At 36.3% G+C, this 21,364-nt stretch overlaps 4 protein-coding genes across 5 annotated transcripts; 1 reads left to right on the forward strand and 3 right to left on the reverse strand.

The window, feature by feature from the left end:
- The first annotated feature begins 2,160 nt into the window (after positions 1-2,160).
- On the forward strand, positions 2,161-7,165 carry LOC125050377. Of its 2 annotated transcripts, none has more exons than XM_047650165.1 (2): positions 2,161-2,287; positions 2,509-7,165. In XM_047650165.1, exon 2 carries the CDS (start codon positions 2,547-2,549, stop codon positions 6,876-6,878), a length of 4,332 nt encoding a protein of 1,443 aa, XP_047506121.1. In that variant the 5' UTR covers positions 2,161-2,287; positions 2,509-2,546; the 3' UTR covers positions 6,879-7,165. The 2 variants fall into 2 exon arrangements, with proteins under 2 accessions (XP_047506121.1, XP_047506122.1); XM_047650166.1 differs by lacking the exon at positions 2,161-2,287 and adding an exon at positions 2,319-2,436.
- Positions 7,166-7,378: 213 nt separating this feature from the next.
- Positions 7,379-15,465, reverse strand: LOC125050378. The gene is made up of 2 exons (XM_047650167.1): positions 14,847-15,465; positions 7,379-9,298 (listed from the first exon to the last, which is right to left on the reverse strand). The coding sequence occupies exons 1-2, from the start codon at positions 15,393-15,395 to the stop codon at positions 7,379-7,381; spliced, it is 2,469 nt and encodes an 822-aa protein (XP_047506123.1). The 5' UTR covers positions 15,396-15,465.
- A 110-nt stretch (positions 15,466-15,575) lies between these two features.
- LOC125050259 lies at positions 15,576-18,534 on the reverse strand. Its single transcript, XM_047649987.1, has 2 exons — positions 18,516-18,534; positions 15,576-17,125 (listed from the first exon to the last, which is right to left on the reverse strand). Exons 1-2 carry the CDS (start codon positions 18,532-18,534, stop codon positions 15,576-15,578), a joined length of 1,569 nt encoding a protein of 522 aa, XP_047505943.1.
- On the reverse strand, positions 18,314-19,483 carry LOC125050379 (ubiquitin-conjugating enzyme E2 J2-like). The gene has a single exon (XM_047650168.1). The coding sequence runs from the start codon at positions 19,331-19,333 to the stop codon at positions 18,653-18,655; it is 681 nt and encodes a 226-aa protein (XP_047506124.1). The 5' UTR covers positions 19,334-19,483; the 3' UTR covers positions 18,314-18,652.
- Positions 19,484-21,364: the final 1,881 nt, after the last annotated feature.

Genomic DNA, 21,364 nt, shown 5'->3' on the forward strand with positions numbered 1-21,364 from the left:
AGCCTCCTAGTAGTAGTAGTAATAGTAGTTCTTTTTACACACTAATATTATGATAGATTTGATTTTTCTGAAGATTGAACGTAATGGATAAACTTTACTGTTAAACCGATTGTAAAATTCTTTCACTGAAAGTGAAACTTACACTTTTTATCAGCAAATAACAGACTATTTAATAAAAATAATTGCAAACCCTTCAAATATTCAAAATCCTAAGAAGATGTCGGAAAAGTAATTAAATCAAACAAACCAACATCAAATAGCTGTCAACTGAGGAAAATTAACGATATAATTTACTGTTTACCTATATTATAATCTTTTATAATATAGGTATCAAAGATTTTAATATAGGTAAACCATGAATTCCGATAACTCAAAAACTAGGCCACCCATTTTAACTGTTTGGAATCATGCCTAAATTTAATTTTCCAGGAAATTTGTAAGAAAACCAAAAAAATACTCCAATTGTAACAATACATATTTTCTTTTCCCTTAAACACAGAAATGTATGGTGAGATAATAATATAAATATATATTTTGCGTATTGGTTATTTCTATAAATTCGATAGTGAATTATATTAGCGGTAACAGAGTATTTAGGGCTAATTACCATAACAAGAACGAGACTCAAAAGCCCTAATAAAATCTCATCTCTATTATGCCGATAGAATAGAAACAACACGCATATTATGAATGCCTTATGAACTGAAACTCAAAAGGCGATAAAACAATTTTGCTGGGTTCCTCGTGTGAAACATTATTTTCTTAATAGCGGATTATTAAAGAAAGCAGTAGAGAGACCCGCATAGCAGATTCACGCAACAACGAGGACACGGGACCGGCATTATAGTCTAGTCGACAAGTTGTGCGATAGCTCATTGGATCCGGAATGACGTTTAAAAAATGTGCCAAAAGCGTGTATTAGCACATAAAAAATAATTATTTAATTTCTTAAATATTAATAGTTTATTAAATATTGGCAAAAAACGAAATGCCATTTTTTTTCATCTTTAATTGTTTATATAACTTGTGCAATTTTTATGTGCTAATACACGCTTTTGGCACATTTTTCTAGACGTCATTCCGGAATCCGGATCCAATAAGCTATCGCACATAATTTTAAGAGCAGTATCTCTATTTTGTACCATTTTCAACTTGTCGACTAGACTATTAACTAAATCTGCCACAACGCAAATCACCAAGCGTTGCGTTTTAGAACAAATAAACTAAAGCCCCCAACTCCAAATTCTTAAGTCTAACTTATTAATGAGTTTCTTTATCAAAAATATTAAATCTTCTTAGGTCTTCCGGAATCGGCAAATATTAAAGTTGGCTTAGCTGTTAATTTGATTAAAAATTGAATACATATTGTATGCTGCGTAGTGCTAATTAACTCTTAAGAAATAATTAAATATGTTCTGGACAAATTCCTTGGCTAAGTACATATTTCAATTGAGCATTTTATTAGTAGGTACACAATTTTTTTAATTGATTTTGATTACGTACTAACCAGCAGGCACTGTATTACTTTTATTATTAATCCAGATTGAAACATAATAATAATAGGAATTTCAATATTAATGTTTTTACGTAAAACAACAACATAGTATTACTATTACAACAGAATCCTTATTCTATCTCTAACTATACCAATAACATTTAAACGTGCATAAATAATATTAGTTAACCAACGCACGTTACGTAAAAAACGTTTATCCTTCTCCAAATTTGTCTTGCGTTATTAATAAATTATATTCTTAGTTTATTTAAAAATTGTTTCTATCCTAGTACAGTGCCATCTATCGCTATTTATTATCCGATTATGAAAACAAAAATTTGCATCCAAATCGTTTTCAATACACACAATCTTTTTATTTAAACGTGCGTTGCTTATAACGAAAATAACATTGATCAATATTCCAGTAACAAAGAGGGAGACACTAGTCGAGTAGTATCACTTGAGTGCCTGATTTTGACAATATTATAAAAGGAGACACAAATAAGAAATAATGAAATATATTTTGAATTTCTAAAACATAGATAAATATTAAAAAAAAAATCAGTATCATGTTTTTGATGATTATGAATTAAAAAGACATATGATTGAACTATTGTCAAGCGCTATTTTGACGTTTTCAATATTGACGTCACCATCTACTCTATACGATACAGTTATATACCGCCATCTTGTGATTGTATTGTCAAGTAAGAACGAATTTGGTGTCTAGAAATTTTGTTGTTTGGTGATGTGAAATAATATTGAAATCGTAGTGGTAATCGTAGATTATAGGTAAGTTCAAGGAAATAAACAATTTAATGAAATGGCGCAAAATTTAAGCTTTTGATAAGTTTGGAATTTAAGAAAATATTTTCCTACGCTCGCCAATTTTCAGGCCGTGGCGTCAGGAACGATCGATAAGATGCTATGCTCGTAAAAATGTATTAAATGATCACAGTTTACTGTTATAGTTCTATAAATTCATTATTTAATCGATCCTTTTTCTATTACAGTATGTGAATTACGGTTATGTATATCAAAACCCACAAAAATGAGTGACGTAAAGCAAGTGAAAGTGGATAACTGGGGAATATATTTCCTTCAGAGGTTAAAGCACTTCTTTAACCGTACTGACTACTGCGATCTCACACTTCAGTTTCAAGATAATGCACAACTTAAAGTACATAGGTTGGTCCTTAATTCATGCACAGAATATTTTGAGATGTTAGAAAGAACTTGTGAAATGTATTCTGATTGCTTAGTCATGCCAGATGATCTACAGGCCGATGTAGTAGTCCCTATTGTTAACTTCATGTATACTGGACAGCTGGAATTTAAAATGGATTTACTTGAAAAACTATACCAAACATCTTTAATCATGAACATGCCTGTCTTGACTAAACTTTTAAATGCTCATAGAGTCAAACCTAATTTGTATGGTAAACGGTACAGCCGAAATATTGAACCAAGAGTATCTACGCCTACTGCAACTCCAACTGCACAGATCAAAAAGCGTAGCTTTAATAAGGCTTTTCCAAACGATCAACAAGCATCAGCAAAAAAAAAATTTGGAACTTCAGAAACTCTATTGTGTAGTAATGGTGCCTATGGCTTGGAAACAAGTTTAAAGCCAGTGGAATCCATCCAGAAAAAAAATTCAAATAAGGATCCAAAGCCAACGCGGTATGAATTACCTGCTGAATTAGATGATGATAATATCTTTGATAACTCTTTCACAAGTCTTTCTTATGAATCTAAGCCTTTAATGGTGCACCCTGAAACAACTAAATATTACACTCCTAAAAAAGCTAGAATTTTTGATGAACCATCTAATTCAAAGAAGTTTTTATCTGGAACAACAACAATGGATATTGTTGAATGTCGAAAAATCACACCAAATGACATATTTGAAGATGTAGGAGAAACAAGTCCTGATGATTCAGAACTTTTCTTACAACAAAATATCCAAGAAAAAAAAGATTCTAGTCAACTTTTTGATCAAATTTTAATTAAAGATTCAAAAATCTCTTTAGAAAAAAAAGATAAAAAGGAAAAAAGCCACTTGGATCATGCAAAAATTATAAGTGAGGTACTTAAGAAATATCCTCATTTGGTAAAAAGCAATAAGAATATAAAACTTAAAATACTGAACAACCCCAATAGTCAGAAGAAACAAGAACCAAAATTGTTAAAGGCTAAAACTGAAGTACCAGATTTTACTTATGAAACAGACGTAGTTGACTCTCAAGATGCAGCACGACTTATAGCAATGGGTGCAGAAAATGTGAAGGGTCCTTGGATTTGTCTGATATGTGGCACTCCTGGCAGAGCATTACATTTTACAAGTTATTATAACTATCGTCGCCATCTAGTAGAAGTTCATAATGAAAAACCAGTGTCAAATATGTGTGAATATTGTGGTTTGAAATCACCAAAGAGAAACTACTTGGTCCACCATTTATACACGAAGCATGGAGTTGAACCACCACGAGCTTTTCACTTCCCTAAATGTAATATATGCAGCTATGTTGCCTTAACAGAAGCTTTCTTAGTGAAGCATAAAATGTCTCATTCTGACAACCACAAATTTCGATGTGCGATTTGTGCTTCTTCATTTCATAACTCAACTTTATTATTAAAACATATTCAGAAAACTGGTCACAAGTTTTCAGCTGAGAAAAAGCCAAGCCCACAGTGTATCTATTGCTATAAAATGTTTACACGAGATTCAAATTTATATGCCCACTTAAAATCAAATCATTATGAGTCTGCCAAAAATGATGGCATTATTGAAGATTCTGACGATGAAAAGGAATCCCAGATTCATGTAGATACTAATAGGGATGGGACACCAACAAAATACATAGAAGTTAATGTTCCTGGATCATTTGACAATCAATATGATGAAACTTCCTATAATGTGCAGCAACGATCAGATGGAAATATTGAGATAGTTACTAAAAAGCCACCACTTAATTTAATTCCAATTTCTAAAAAGAAAATATTAAATGCTGGCTTGAGTAAAACACCCTCTTCTGGTACTCCTCAAAAAGTCAAAATAATTCAAGAAGTTGTGTCTAAATCAGACTTTATAGATTCATCTGAACCAAAAAAAAAAGAAGATAGTATTGTAGTACTAGACAATAATGAATTCTTTTTCACAGAAAACTATCAAACTGATAGTTTTAAGTTAGAAGAAATAATAACTTCTGAGACTTCACATTGTGAATATTCTACAACACCTCATAATAATACTGAAACATCCAAACTCACTCTATCAAAACCTAATCCAACTATGAATCAGCCCATACAAATTGTGGTATCTAATGAAGAGGAATATAAAGCTTTACTTTCCTCAAATCACTCTATAATATTTGATGACAGAGTTTCTGATAAACCTTTGACAGTTTTGGCAACATCAAATTCAGACGTTGGAGATAGTATCAATTTAAGTAATCCGCAATCAAATGAAATGATGATTATTCCTGAAACATTTCCCATAAATATTTCAGCATCTAATACTACAGACAACTCCAATATAGTTGTTGTGTACAGCCACCCAGTTAGTGAACAAAACAAACATTATCAGTTAATAACATCTTCTCAAGGTCTCAACAATCAATTCATCCAATCATCAGCAATTTTTACTCAAAATTTTGAAACTGTGACAACTACATCTCCAATAATGGCTGGTCAAATAGTGGTAAATAACACTACTGTAGGTAATTCTTGGCAAAATGATTTGCCGATTGCTACTACAGAAATGCAAATTATAGCTTCAGAAGTGCATGATGGTGATCCTGTTAATAATATCCCTCAAGTTGAGATAGTGAAACCAGGTCTGGAGGTTCCTTCACCTCAATCGTTGCCAAACTTAGATGAATCTGATATTTCAGCAAACAACAACTGTTTAAGTACTGACACTGACACTATAGTAAAATCTACCAAAACAGACAAAGCTATTTTTCAAAATACAACATTAATTCCTATTAGTAAATTGCCTTCCTTAAGCTCTCTCAGTCAATCTATGGTTATAAATTCACCCCAAGTAGGATTAAATATTGTACAATCAGAAGAAAATCTTGTACAATTAGAAAAAAATCTTGTACAATCAGAAAAAAATCTTGAAACTAAAGAACCCCATGCAATTACGGAAAATCCAATCCCTGAACAATCTAATATGGAAGACATGCAGGCTAATATAGATGAAGAACCAAAACCAGAACCTATTTTTGATCAACCTGACTCCATTATAAACCAAGCTGAATCAGTTGAATCTAAGGAGGAACAAGGTGACTGTGTAACAGTACCTAATGCATTGATACATCCGCATCAAGATGTTGAATCAAACATAATAGTTGTTTCAGGAGAAAAAACTTCAACAGAATTGCCACAGGAACCTTCTACTAACATTGATGATCAAGAAATTGTCATATTGAGTGTGAAGGAAGAAAATCCTGGTGATAATTCAAAACTAGACATATCTGTAACTTGTGAACATATAGAAGACACTACTGAGACACAAGAAGGTTCTAATGACATAGTTGAATGTCTACCAGAATCCAACAATGCAAATTCACATTTAAATCAACAATCCTTAAATACATCTGATCTTCAACAAAATCATAATAATATCATAATGGAACAAGATAAATTTGATCACAAAGCTACTATAACTATTTCTAAAATGGTAACTGTTGAACCAAAAACCCTTTTACATTACACATCTACTTCAGATACAAATGATATACAGATTTCTGAAATAGAAAATACATTAACTGAACATACTTTAACACAAAAAGATGATTTAATAATAGATACTGATGAACAGAAACAACCAGTACTAATAAGTTTGGAGGATGAATGTATTAAAACTGAAGATGAGGAAACAATTGAAAACATAGCAAGAGATATAGGGGTAGTTCCTAAAATGATGGGTGTAGAAATTATGGAAGAAAAACCTTATGAAAATACTAACAAGCCAATTATAAAAGATCTTACATCAGAATGGTCAGATGATGATGGAGAAGAAGGAACGGATCCTTCTATTAAGTTGACTCAAGCAAAAGTAGATGGAGATAAACCTGAATGTATGTTGCAAAGTAATGAATCAGAAACTAACAAAAACATAGATAACATACCTCAAGAAAAAATTTCCTCACTACTTAATGATTGGGAAGAAAACTCGCAAGAAGAAACAATTTCTGATTCTGTGTCTGCGATTCCAACAGAAGTAATAAAAAATACAACTGATATCATTAGTGACAAGTTGACCGCAGAGAAAGTTGAGCCACAAGAGGGTAAAAAACACAATGATATAAGAAAGTTGGTAAGTGATTGGGATGATGATGTAGAAGAGGAAATTAAAAAAGAACACCAATAATTTCTCACTTATTTCAGCATAGTACATTTAGTACAGTAACATTAATTTAGTTGACCTATATATTCAAATTCAGTTGTCTGTTACACACTATACAATTACATAGTATTATGTATAACTTGTAATGCTCATTTCATAAGTGTCACAATAAACATAGGTTTTAGAAACATTATTATGGTCCAATTGTAAAAGTAAAATCAATTTGCCTACCTATTTAATTAACGAATTTTATACAATTAGGTTTGTTTAAAAAAATATTGATTTGTACATAATGCATATGTTTTACATTAGTATTGTCTTTGATTTACATAACTTTTACACATTTAAAGAAAAACGCTTTTTACCGGATTAAAGTTATGTATTATTATTATAAATTTACAACTATTTGACATAATTTTAAATTTATCCGACGTTTCGCGTGCTTTACAGCGTGCGTGGTCACGGTGACTGAAGACAAAAGATGTTGAATGTCAAAAGGTATCACAGCTGCAGAGAAAGTTGCCTTATCTGTATTTGTTTCCCCGGAGTTGGTATCGACTAAAAGATGGAGGGTTTTGGCAAAAATGGCTCACGGTGTCCTCTATTTTCGCGGATTGTTTTTCTTTTTGAGATTTTAATTTGGATATTATTGGATCCCAGGTGTTTGACAATTTTAGGCCGTCTTCTCTATTGAAATTGGGGTGTTTTTTGATTTCAATGGCTTCGCGTACCAATCTTGGGAATAATCTTTTCTCTTTCGCAAGTACTTTCGGTTGGTCAAAGCGTATGTAGTGATTAGGCCTATCTAGTATGTGTTCACAGACTGCTGATTTTGTGTGTCGTCTATGTCTTATGTCTGCAATGTGTTCTTTGAGTCTGCTGGACATATTGCGTTTAGTTTGCCCTATGTAAGACAGGCCACAGTCGCAATCCAGTTTGTATATACCTGCATCTTGCAATGGGGTGTTACTTTTGATTGGTCTTAGGAATTGCTGAATCTTCTTGTGCGGCTTGAAAATTGTATGAATAGAAGCTCGTTTTAGGATCCGGCTAATTCTATCTGTAACTCCCTTTACATATGGCAAGTAGGCTGGCTGGCGGGGAACTGTTTGTGTCTTGTTTTTGTTTTTGTGATGTAGCCGGGGGATGCGCAGCTTGTTTCGGTGTAGCACCTGTTTGACATGCTGTAGTTCCTCCTCGAGGTGGGCATCATCACAAAGACGCTGGGCTCTCTGAAACAAACATTTACCGACAGAAAGCAGTTGTGAAGGGTGGTGGTGGGATTCACCATTGAGGTACCTATCTGTGTGGGTTGCCTTCCTGTGTATTGTGTGACCTAGTGTGCCATCTGCTTTGCGTATAATTAAAATGTCTAAAAAGGGCAGACAGTTGTTGTTTTCTTGTTCAACAGTAAATTTAATGTTCTTGTGTATTGAATTTAAATGTGCTAGAAATGCAGATATTTTGTCATTGGGGAGTACTACAAATGTGTCATCGACATATCTCTTGTACAGTCGAGGTTTAACCGGGGCATTGGCTAGAGCTCTCTCCTCAAAGTCCTCCATGAAGATGTCAGCGACTACAGGTGACACTGGAGAACCCATGGCTACTCCATCAACCTGCACATAGAACTCATCTTTCCACATTAAGTATCCTGATGTGAGACAGTGTTTTACAATATCTACATAATCTGGTGACATGTTCTGTTCCCTAAGTCTTTTTGCAATGATATCTAGGCAGTCATTTAGTGGTAAGTTTGTAAATAGTGACTCAATGTCAAAACTCACCATGGTTTCATTGTGGAGTAATTTTAGATCTCTCAATGTTTCCACAAAATGGTAAGAGTCCTTAACATGAGCACTAGTGTGCCCCCTGAGAGGGGATAATATTGATACTAAGTGTTTGGCTAATTTGTATGTGGGTGAGTCGATATGACTGACTATGGGTCTTAAAGGATTGTTGTGTTTGTGTATTTTTGGCAATCCATACATTTTTGGAGGTTTTACGCAGGCTGTTGTTAAAGATTTGACGTCTAATGACAGTGTTTCAGAATATTTAGTAAGGAGGCTAGATGTTTGTTTTATTACCTTGTTTGTGGGATCTTTATCGACTTTTTTGTAGGTATTGACATCGTTTAAGAGGAGAGCCATCTTGTTTTCGTATTCCGACGTATCCATAACAACGGTTGCATTCCCTTTGTCAGCTCGGAGTACTACCAAATCTTCGTTCGCCTTTAGCTCCGCGAGAGCCTTTGTTTCAGCGAAGGTGAGGTTTCTTTTTGGCGGTTTGCTTGCTCGCAGTATGCACGAGATATCTTGCCGTATGGTTTCAGCCTCATCCTTTGGTATCGTATTTTTGAATATACATTCCTCTACGTAACTAACAATTTCTTCGTGAGGGATTTTTCGCGGTGCCGTTGCAAAATTTAAGCCTTTGTTTAGTACCTCAATGGTTCACTTCACTTCACTTTATTTATAATGGCGACATCTGTGTAAATCACAATTCCGCCAATGTCACGTTCTAAGTCTTCACACAGTGAGGATAGATTTGATAATTTTGATAGATTTAATTTTATCTAAGCAGAGTTACCCAAAACAAAAATGACATCACAATAAATACAACACACACAGACATCTAATAATATATACAAGAGGTTAACATTTTACTACAAGGTATGAAGGGGAGAATCTTATTTATAACTTTAATTTATTAACAGAAATAAATTTCCCTAAAATTTTGACGATCGAGCTGGATGGGAGGGAAAGTAGGGAGTTAAGGTTACATGGACGAGGGAAATCTGGAGAAAGATAGTCAAATAACGAGTCATTAATTAAAGAACAGTTAAAAAATATATGGTCTGTCGAGCCCTCGTCCATACCACACTCACAGAGAGAACTGTCTTTAATTTTAATTTTGGCTAGATGAACAGGAGTACAAGCGTGCCCTATACGAAGACGGCAGATTATAGACGTGACCTTTTTGTTTAAAAACTTATATTTAAAAAACCACGGCGAAGAAGGGATAGAATACTGAATATTAGCATAGTGCCTGCCAGTTTTTTCTTTAGAAGATTGCCAATCAATAGTCCAGGATTTTAAAAGGTGGGAGTACGCAAGAGCTGATAGGTCGTGGGCCGAGATGTTGGGATGCTGACAAGATCCGCAGAAAATAGCACCTTTTGCACAAGAGTCAGCAGTTTCATTACCCGCTATACCACAATGACTAGGTATCCACAAAAGTACAATATGAATATCTTTTTTACTACACCTAAACAAAGCTTCTCTTATTTTTAGAATCGTATTATGTTTTTTTTTAGACCTGAATGGATTGGAAAGAATTGCCTGTAAACAGCTGCGAGAATCGGAAAAAATTGTAACTTTATTTAGGTTGTGGGACTCAGCATACAAAACCGCTTCTAGGATTGCAAAAGCTTCACCTGAAAAAACGGAGGTCAATGGAGGAAGTTTAAAGTTCAATACTGTTTTGAATGAAGGGACCCATACAGCCGCACCGATGCACTCATTATTGGGAATCTTGGAAGCATCAGTATACATCGGTAACCAACCCTGCCAGTCTTTTGAAATTTTTTCCAGAAAACAAGTGGAAGCTTGGGTGGATTTTTTTTCAATTCCAAAGTTTAAAATTATTTTAGGATCAAAAATGAGGGATTCATAACTATTTAAAAACAAGGGATTACTAGAGAAACTTTCAACAGGATTAGGAAGACGAGAAAGTTTATTAAAACTGTGTAACAGGCATGGAACATTACCTGTACTAGATGGCATCGTGAGATTAGATAAGCGACGTAATTTGGACAAGATGGAATGTGAAGAGTATTGAAGGACTTTGATGAAGAAGCGGTCACTTAAAAATTGTCTACGTAAATACAGGGGGGGGTCAACACATTCTATTTGGAGAGCATTGATGGGAGAGGATTTCATAGCACCAAGGATGATGCGTAAAGATTTCGATTGAATTTTGGAAATTTTATCAAGGGCTTGCTTGTTGCCAGGATCTAAAAGGAAGGTGCCATAATCAAAATGACTTCGTACCACAGCATTGTATAAAAGCTTTTGCGAGTAGGGGTGTGCTCCCCACCTCACACCAGATAATGAACGGAGAACATTAACACCTTTCTCACTTTTTTTAATCACATGGTTAAAATGAGGAACACCGTTTAACTTTGAGTCTAAAATAAGGCCTAAAAATTTTACTTGCTTACAACACGATACCAAGGACCCTTTATATGAAATGTTACACCGTGGAACCTTGTATTTTGTAGTAAACGTGACCGCCGAACATTTGGGCACAGAAATAGAGAGACCATGATCATTTAACCAATCACCCAAATAATCCAAAGCCGAATTTAGGCGTGATGATGCCTCTTCAATAGAATTTGATGAAAAGTATAAGGCTACATCGTCCGCGTATTGAAGAATCTGACAGAAGGAATTCACAACAAGCTCCAGGTCATAGGTGTAAATGTTGTACAGAAGAGGACTCAAAACAGAACCTTGAGGTAAGCCCCTCCAAATAGATCTAGGAGACAGCTCCGTATTTTGAGATCTTATAATAATATAACGATTCGAAACTGCATTGCAAACAAAACGTACCAACTTCTCAGGAATACTCAGCTGAAGCATTTTTTGCCTGAGCACCGGAACCAGCACGTGGTCATACGCAGATGCGATATCCAAGAAAACACCCACCAGGAACTGTTTCTTTTTAAAAGCAATGCGAATGTCGGTCGTTATTATACTTAGGCTATCCATCGTACTTAAGCCTTTCCTGAAACCAAACTGGGATTTTGCAAAGATATTGTTACTTTCACAAAACCATTCTAAACGAAATTTAATCAAATGTTCCATAATTTTTAAAAGGGTAGAAGACAAAGCAATAGGTCTGTATGAAGAGAAATCTGATGGATCTTTGCCAGGTTTTAGAAGCGGAATGACGATTTGTCTGTTCCACGATTCAGGAATAATTCCAAGATCGAAAAAACAGTTTACTAAATCAAGAAAGTACCTCTTAGTGTCTAATGAAGAATTTATGAGGAATGAATAAGGGATTCCATCTTCTCCAGGGGAAGAGTCAGAGAGACCATTTAATGCTTTGTTAAGTTCTTCCAAGGAGAATTGACAATCTAGACTGTTTGAAGAGGGGATGTAAGAATTATACTTATAAGGAAGACAATCATAAAAAGGGACAGATGGAGGAGCCAATTTGTCGGCAAAGGAGGTAATCCAGCTAGACGGATCATTAAAAGGGACATCATAAGAATTGAGGGAACAACGGAATCTTCTGATCTGCCTCCAAACAACAGACGAAGGGGTACCAGGGCACATGCTCTCACAGAACTTATGCCAACCAAGACGTTTCTTATTATTAAGTAGTCTGCGAGCAGCTGCAGAAGCTTGTTGGTAGACTAAAAAATTTTCCAAGGTCATGCAAAGACTGTATGACCTTTCTGCCGTTTTTCTTTTTCGAATCATCTCAGTACATTCGGAATCCCACCAAGGAGGGGAAATTTTCCTTTGTGTAGAAGATTTGAGTGGAATATGTAAACTGGCAGATGAGGTGAGGGAGTTGACAAAATCATTGTATGAAGATAAGCAGTTTTCAGCAGAGACTACGGGGAGCGCAGCTATCTTAGAGTCAATAGAAGATGAAAAGTCTGACCAATTGGCCTGATTCAGTTTAAATTTTAAAAGAGGGGAAGGGCGAGTAACGTTCCTTAAATTGGTTGGGAGATCAATTAAAATGGGGAAGTGGTCACTCCCACAAGTGCTCTTAAAAACACGCCAGGATAGAAAAGGGAAAAGATCAGGAGAGCAAAGTGATAAATCCACTGCGTTAGCGGGATTCTGAGATGAAAGACTCCTTCTCGTAGGACAACCATTATTCAAGACACTTATGTTTATATCATCGAGTAAATCTAGTAGAAGGGACCCAAAAGAATCTGAGGAATGACAACCCCAAGAAACATGGTGGGCATTGAAATCACCCAACATGACAACAGGAGGAGGAACCGAAAGGATAATAGAACGTATATCAGAAATGAGGTCGATGTGGGGGTGGGGAACATAAACAGAAATAAACGAGATATTAAAAGCTCTCATAGCAACAGCATTAATACCATCACAATGAGGAAGAGATAATGAGTGGAAGGTGAGGGATCGGCTGACCAAAAAGGCACAGCCAGCATAGCCATCATCCCTGTCATCTCGGAGACATCGATACCCAGAAACCCTAAAGCGGGAACCCGGCAATAACCAAGTCTCCGAAATGGCTAGAATAGATGGAGCGAATTTATTGATAAGAAAGGTTAATTCTGATTTTTTACTGCGAACACTGTTACAGTTCCACTGAATTACTAAATTCGCCATTTTTGGTGACGAATGAGTGGAGCAAATTAATTTTTTGGGCAACGTGGGACGGTATGGGGATGTCATCATACTTGGATAGCATGTTACAAATGACTGCCCATAAGCAGTCGAGAAGATTTTCATTTGGGGATACTTCATTGTTTGTAAGGGAAGGGGAGCTTACGGCACAACCATTGGGTAAAGAGGAGGGTAAATTGGAAGTAATGGCCTCATGGGCCGCCTTATCAAAGGATTTTCCTGATGTAGGTCTAGAGCGAGAAGGGAGAAATATAGTTTTCCTGTAAGATGTAGTCTGACAGGAATCTTGGGAAGGTAAAGTAATGGGCTGGGATAAAGAGGAGGGGGTTGTTTTAACAGAATCTGCAAAAGTTTTGCCACTGATAGGTCTAAACCGAGCCGATGCTTCGATATAAGAAATGTTCTCTTGAGACATACAACTCTTTATATTTTTTTGTCGATTATGTTCAGGGCAAGCTTTGTTGGTCGCAAAGTGTGAGGCAGTACAAAATAAACATAATGACTCTGTTTCAGGGATATTACACTCATCACCAGAATGGGCTAGACTACATCGAAAACACCTAGGCTTCGATCGGCATTGTGACTTTACGTGACCAAATCTACAACAGTTAAGGCACTGAATTGTAGGGAGTTGGTACGTTTCAACGCGGAGGGAACTATGACAAGAGAATATTCTCTCAGGAAGGGATTGACCTTGAAAGGTTAGAACCACAGTTTGCGTTGGTATCCAATTAATTTGACCATCGGAGTTTGTCTTGCGGTTAAGGCGTCTGGCCTTGAGGACTATACCAGTACCTTCGGGAACTTCCAAAGTTTCGACAAATTCCTGCATCGACCAATCAGCTGGGACACCTCTCACAAGGCCCATACGGGAAACATTATAATTAGGAATCGTAACAGAATAGTTGCTGGAAGGTACAATGGGATTAGACACAAAATTATTAGCATCTAAGCCCGACTTAAACTCAACAGATATTCTATTACGTCCCACTCTCTTAACACCATCTCGAACAATGTTGGGTATTTTATTTTTAACCAAGAAATGACCAAATTTAATTGGGCGGATTGATGTACCAGCGGATGGGTCAGATTCAGGGCAAGAAACATGGACTAAAAAAGGGCCCTTGTCATTGACAAGGTATGACTTGGGAGAGCCAGTGAGTGATGGATGGGAGTAAAATCCTGGGTTGACGTCATCAGCAGATGACCGGACATCAGTCATTGGTTTTTTGGAAGGTTCCACTAAACTTTCATGGACAGTATCGAGTCTGCGCTTGACACCAGGTTGGGGAAGCGGTGGGGTGGATAAATCCATTGATTCCACCGGAGAAGAGACCCTATCCGGAGGATCAGGGGGGTCTGGAGGGCGTTTCTCCATTATAGACTACCAAAAATATAACAAAGTAAAGGGAGAAATATAACAAATAAATAAAAATAACTTACGTAATTAGTTGATGTTATTAATTAACCACCACCAATAGGATAAGTCAACTTATATTCATTAAACTACGAGAAAAAATAGAAAATACTAAATAATGATATCCGAAACACGTGTAAACACTTATACCCGCAACGACGGAATCCCTACCTCAATGGTTTGTTTATCCAAATTTTGTTTCGACAGATTGATGACAGTGACGTTTTGACTGCTATCGGGTGTGTCATTTAAAGTCGCGACGTTTGACAATTGTCTATTGATGTTCTGTGCTAGTTTTTCAAACTTTTTTATTTGTGTGACTTTGCAGTTATTGAATTTGTTGTGAGCCCGAGTGTTTAAGATGTTTATGCACTGCCTCCAATCTGTTTCCGATAATATCTCACGAAGTTCCTCCGTTTCATTTTGGATTTGAACGTTTAGTCGTTGATACTCTGTTCTATGTCCGGCGACAAGTTTAATTAACAATTTTCTACTTGCTGTTTCAAGAATACTGGCGCTCCCAACTATGTCCTTTCTTGGAGCCAATCGTACACAGTTGGGGATGATGTTGTGGTCTCTGCATCTTTTAAGAAAATTTATGGATGCTAGGAGACGAGATGCCTTTGTTTTCTTGAATTCCAGTCGTCTAATTTTGTTTGCATTTTCCAGTCCGTACTGTTGCACATAGTATTGTCTTTGATTTACATAACTTTTACACATTTAAAGAAAAACGCTTTTTACCGGATTAAAGTTATGTATTATTATTATAAATTTACAACTATTTGACATAATTTTAAATTTATCCGACGTTTCGCGTGCTTTACAGCGTGCGTGGTCACGGTGACTGAAGACAAAAGATGTTGAATGTCAAAAGGTATCACAGCTGCAGAGAAAGTTGCCTTATCTGTATTTGTTTCCCCGGAGTTGGTATCGACTAAAAGATGGAGGGTTTTGGCAAAAATGGCTCACGGTGTCCTCTATTTTCGCGGATTGTTTTTCTTTTTGAGATTTTAATTTGGATATTATTGGATCCCAGGTGTTTGACAATTTTAGGCCGTCTTCTCTATTGAAATTGGGGTGTTTTTTGATTTCAATGGCTTCGCGTACCAATCTTGGGAATAATCTTTTCTCTTTCGCAAGTACTTTCGGTTGGTCAAAGCGTATGTAGTGATTAGGCCTATCTAGTATGTGTTCACAGACTGCTGATTTTGTGTGTCGTCTATGTCTTATGTCTGCAATGTGTTCTTTGAGTCTGCTGGACATATTGCGTTTAGTTTGCCCTATGTAAGACAGGCCACAGTCGCAATCCAGTTTGTATATACCTGCATCTTGCAATGGGGTGTTACTTTTGATTGGTCTTAGGAATTGCTGAATCTTCTTGTGCGGCTTGAAAATTGTATGAATAGAAGCTCGTTTTAGGATCCGGCTAATTCTATCTGTAACTCCCTTTACATATGGCAAGTAGGCTGGCTGGCGGGGAACTGTTTGTGTCTTGTTTTTGTTTTTGTGATGTAGCCGGGGGATGCGCAGCTTGTTTCGGTGTAGCACCTGTTTGACATGCTGTAGTTCCTCCTCGAGGTGGGCATCATCACAAAGACGCTGGGCTCTCTGAAACAAACATTTACCGACAGAAAGCAGTTGTGAAGGGTGGTGGTGGGATTCACCATTGAGGTACCTATCTGTGTGGGTTGCCTTCCTGTGTATTGTGTGACCTAGTGTGCCATCTGCTTTGCGTATAATTAAAATGTCTAAAAAGGGCAGACAGTTGTTGTTTTCTTGTTCAACAGTAAATTTAATGTTCTTGTGTATTGAATTTAAATGTGCTAGAAATGCAGATATTTTGTCATTGGGGAGTACTACAAATGTGTCATCGACATATCTCTTGTACAGTCGAGGTTTAACCGGGGCATTGGCTAGAGCTCTCTCCTCAAAGTCCTCCATGAAGATGTCAGCGACTACAGGTGACACTGGAGAACCCATGGCTACTCCATCAACCTGCACATAGAACTCATCTTTCCACATTAAGTATCCTGATGTGAGACAGTGTTTTACAATATCTACATAATCTGGTGACATGTTCTGTTCCCTAAGTCTTTTTGCAATGATATCTAGGCAGTCATTTAGTGGTAAGTTTGTAAATAGTGACTCAATGTCAAAACTCACCATGGTTTCATTGTGGAGTAATTTTAGATCTCTCAATGTTTCCACAAAATGGTAAGAGTCCTTAACATGAGCACTAGTGTGCCCCCTGAGAGGGGATAATATTGATACTAAGTGTTTGGCTAATTTGTATGTGGGTGAGTCGATATGACTGACTATGGGTCTTAAAGGATTGTTGTGTTTGTGTATTTTTGGCAATCCATACATTTTTGGAGGTTTTACGCAGGCTGTTGTTAAAGATTTGACGTCTAATGACAGTGTTTCAGAATATTTAGTAAGGGCGAAACAAGCTGCGCATCCCCCGGCTACATCACAAAAACAAAAACAAGACACAAACAGTTCCCCGCCAGCCAGCCTACTTGCCATATGTAAAGGGAGTTACAGATAGAATTAGCCGGATCCTAAAACGAGCTTCTATTCATACAATTTTCAAGCCGCACAAGAAGATTCAGCAATTCCTAAGACCAATCAAAAGTAACACCCCATTGCAAGATGCAGGTATATACAAACTGGATTGCGACTGTGGCCTGTCTTACATAGGGCAAACTAAACGCAATATGTCCAGCAGACTCAAAGAACACATTGCAGACATAAGACATAGACGACACACAAAATCAGCAGTCTGTGAACACATACTAGATAGGCCTAATCACTACATACGCTTTGACCAACCGAAAGTACTTGCGAAAGAGAAAAGATTATTCCCAAGATTGGTACGCGAAGCCATTGAAATCAAAAAACACCCCAATTTCAATAGAGAAGACGGCCTAAAATTGTCAAACACCTGGGATCCAATAATATCCAAATTAAAATCTCAAAAAGAAAAACAATCCGCGAAAATAGAGGACACCGTGAGCCATTTTTGCCAAAACCCTCCATCTTTTAGTCGATACCAACTCCGGGGAAACAAATACAGATAAGGCAACTTTCTCTGCAGCTGTGATACCTTTTGACATTCAACATCTTTTGTCTTCAGTCACCGTGACCACGCACGCTGTAAAGCACGCGAAACGTCGGATAAATTTAAAATTATGTCAAATAGTTGTAAATTTATAATAATAATACATAACTTTAATCCGGTAAAAAGCGTTTTTCTTTAAATGTTTTACATTAATTGTTTTAGGAGACATGTAACTAGTAAGGATATAAGTAAAAATTCTGTTATTAAGCAAAATGAAATGTTGGTTTAATAAGTTGTAAGTAATTACAACTATTGATTTTGATATCAATGTGTAGATTAATTTTGATCCAGCATGTAAGATCATATTCTATAAAAAATATCACAATCTATAGTGTATGTTTAATGATTAAATGTTTTTAAACTAAACCGTCTTTTTTCCAATCCCAAAATTGTTATTTTAATAAAAAGCATGATTATATAAAAATACTATTTAATATTTCACCACTATACAGCATAGAATGGAAATTAAAATATAAAGTTATTTTTCAACCAGTTTTGACAAAAAAATTCAAATGAATTAAAAAATCATAAATTTGTGTAATTAAAAAAAATAAACAATCAACTGTAACTGAACTTTAACAAGATATTCGGTGTCTACATTACAGATTTATTACATAAACAGGCAATATAAATCTTTTTTGATTAGTTAGCTGTGCAGATATAGTACTTCACATTTTAAACCATATTACTAGGTGCATTTAAATCTAATACACATTTACCTGTACAAATTACAAACATCTAAAATTCTGAACTTTCTAAGGTACATTGCTATAAGTGAAAAATACCGTACCCAAACCCACATTGCACAAATGCTGTACATAATAAATTAATATTTACACTAATAAATCATTACACCTTAGTCATTCGAAACAGACACCAAAACATGTTTCACCATGAATGCTAGAAACACAAAGCCCACTAACACAAATAAGTTTGTTAATAAATAGTGCATATTAGATTGTTGGTCATTTGTCACTTCACTCTCACTGTTGTTGCTATTATTTTCTGTTTGGAGCAAGGCTTGCTGTCGTTGTTTAAGCAGCTCTTCAATCTCATCAACATATGCTGGAAACAACTCACAGAACATCTCATTTTTAAGATTAATTTCTAAAGATTCAGCAGCCAAACATCGTTTCTGGTAATCAGATGTTTCAATAGAACCCAAAGTTGGTGTTTTTTCCAACATGAAACTTAGCAGGCCTGTCAGAATTGTTGAAATTGACCAAGCTGGATTCCATGTGTCTGGATGGAAATCTGTAATGCTCAAACAAAGCTTAGTATTAGTTTTAAATCGTCCATTTGGTGTTATCATATAAATTGACGGAGGCTTGAAAGGAAACTCTCTTGGAAACATGATTTTTCCGTGATAATATCCTCCTTCGTAGGGGCTCTTCTCGGGCCCTTTTACGACATAATGCCACTCTAATATATTTGAAGGGACTGGTTCTGCAGTCACATATGGTACAGGATCGTTTTTCAGCCTTAAATAATCTTGTTTCAACCTACTCGTTGCTCCAGTTACTTTAGTTTTTGCCATTATTTATTTCTAAATCATTTAGTTCTGATTTAATGTTATTTCTACAAGCAACAACTAGTTTTAACACTTTTACTGAATTAATAATTTCTGTAATGCAGTTAGAAGATGGAAATTAAATTTATGTTGTCTAATGTCTACTTCGCAATTCGACTGAAGTTGGTAATAATTGTGACATTAATATTTCAAAATTCAAGCCCAAACGTCAAACAGTTTGTCTAGTCTGCTATAGTTTACCTATAGACAATATATATAATACATTGCGTGGCCGCCTATGAGCAACATACAGATAATATTTTACTTTTACGTATTTTATCATTTTTACAGACATTTTTATACAGGCGTTTGCCATGACCTTTTAGTATTTACTATGGGTTTATGTATACCCAATATTTTTTATTGCGATAATGTGTATTGTGTAGTGTGAAATTGGTAGCGCCGGTCGTTCTTCCCGCGCGCAATATACATTAGAGCGCTACTGATTATGTTTAATTTCCTACACATAGCCTAACTAGGTGTCCGTAGCATATGCCACACCTAAAATCAAATCACAACTAACCTAATTCCGACAGAATAAGTATCTCGCGGAAACTTTCATTATTTACCGACCACACGTTTAGAATCTCCCATCGCTTCCGAAAGCTGTGTTATGGTAAATAAGGACACTCTGTTCTAAAATACTTATAGATATATATATCTTTAACAACAACCAATTATTATAATTAATTACCAATTATTAATTTTATCGCGCCTGGACGCGTCGACGATATCCTCCCCGGCTGATACTTCTTACCTCTCCTACCCGGGGTACAAATTGGAACATTCACACGAAGACACAAGTGTGCGCGTTTTCAGATAACAACCCCCTTTGTCGCTACTCGTCTTTTCGAAAACACTCTTCTTAAAGCCACAGTCAGCATTAGAATACTTGACGTTGACATAGCGAACGATGTTCAGTTTCGCGGTCACTTGAAGGGAAAGGCTGAATTAGCCTCCAAAAAGCTTGCAACTATATAAAGCGCAAATTCGGCCCCACATGGAGTACTGTTCTCACCTCTGGGCGGGGGCTCCCCAGTACCAGCTCCTTCCACTTGACAGTATTCAACGAAGAGCGGTTCGAATCGTCGACGACCAATCCCTCTCCGAGCGGCTTGATCCTTTGGCGTTGCGTAGAGATGTGGGGTCACTCTGCATCTTCTACCGCATTTACCATGGAGAGTGATCAGAGGAGTTGTTCGGATTAAAACCTGCAGCTGAGTTTCATCATCGGACGTCGAGGCAGGATACTAAATTCCACCCGTATCACCTCGACGTCCGCCGTTCCACAACTGAGCGTTTTTCAAGGCAGTTTTTGTGGCGCACCACCACTTTGTGGTGCTACCCACTGAAGTATTTCCGAACCAATTCGACTTAGGGTCCTTCAAGAAAAGAGCGTACCAATTCTTAAAAGGCCGGCAACGCACTCACGAGAGTTCCCTCTGGCATTGAGTGTCCATGGGCGACGGTATCACTTAACATCAGGTGAGCCTCCTGCCCGTTTTCCCGTTCTATAAAAAAAATTATATATAATAGTTTTTAAGCAGAATTAAATATTTCAGAGATCGGAAAGGGGTCGGGGAATTCCGAAGAGAGCCAGGAATGCATAGATTAAACCAACATATGCAACAACGTTTTACCTTTGGGCCTCATTTTTGTAGGTATCTGTCTAATTATTATTTGTTTTTTCTAATAGGCAAGTAGCCCTCTGTGCCTCACACAATTGTATACTGACAGTATGAAATTAAAGTGACCATTATTATTATTATGCTCCTAGATCAAAAGGGTGAAAATAATGTAAAATAAATAATGCATTTCCAACGAAAAAAGTATATAATATAACCATATCGATTTCTCACGTTACAGTGGATAAACGATGCCTCTGACATATTATTCTGCGTGAACCTTTTATATAAAAGCCTACAGAGCACAAATAAAACAATAAGGCTAATTAAAAATGACAGTCTTTTCCGTTGTATGATTATGGTCATAGATTAT

Source organism: Pieris napi, chromosome 6, assembly GCF_905475465.1.
Source record: "Pieris napi chromosome 6, ilPieNapi1.2, whole genome shotgun sequence".
NCBI classification, from domain to species: Eukaryota; Metazoa; Arthropoda; class Insecta; order Lepidoptera; family Pieridae; genus Pieris; species Pieris napi.

What these genes read in the sequence shown, in the direction of transcription:
- LOC125050379 (XM_047650168.1), bottom strand. Translation starts at nt 19,333, where the DNA reads ATGGCAAAAACTAAAGTAACTGGAGCAACGAGTAGGTTGAAACAAGAT.
- LOC125050377 (XM_047650165.1), top strand. Translation starts at nt 2,547, where the DNA reads ATGAGTGACGTAAAGCAAGTGAAAGTGGATAACTGGGGAATATATTTC.
- LOC125050378 (XM_047650167.1), bottom strand. Translation starts at nt 15,395, where the DNA reads ATGTGTAAAAGTTATGTAAATCAAAGACAATACTATGTGCAACAGTAC. An exon ending in TGGATAAACAAACCATTGAG is followed by an intron (nt 9,299 to 14,846) that starts GTAGGGATTCCG and finishes TGAACCATTGAG; the next exon opens with GTACTAAACAAAGGCTTAAA.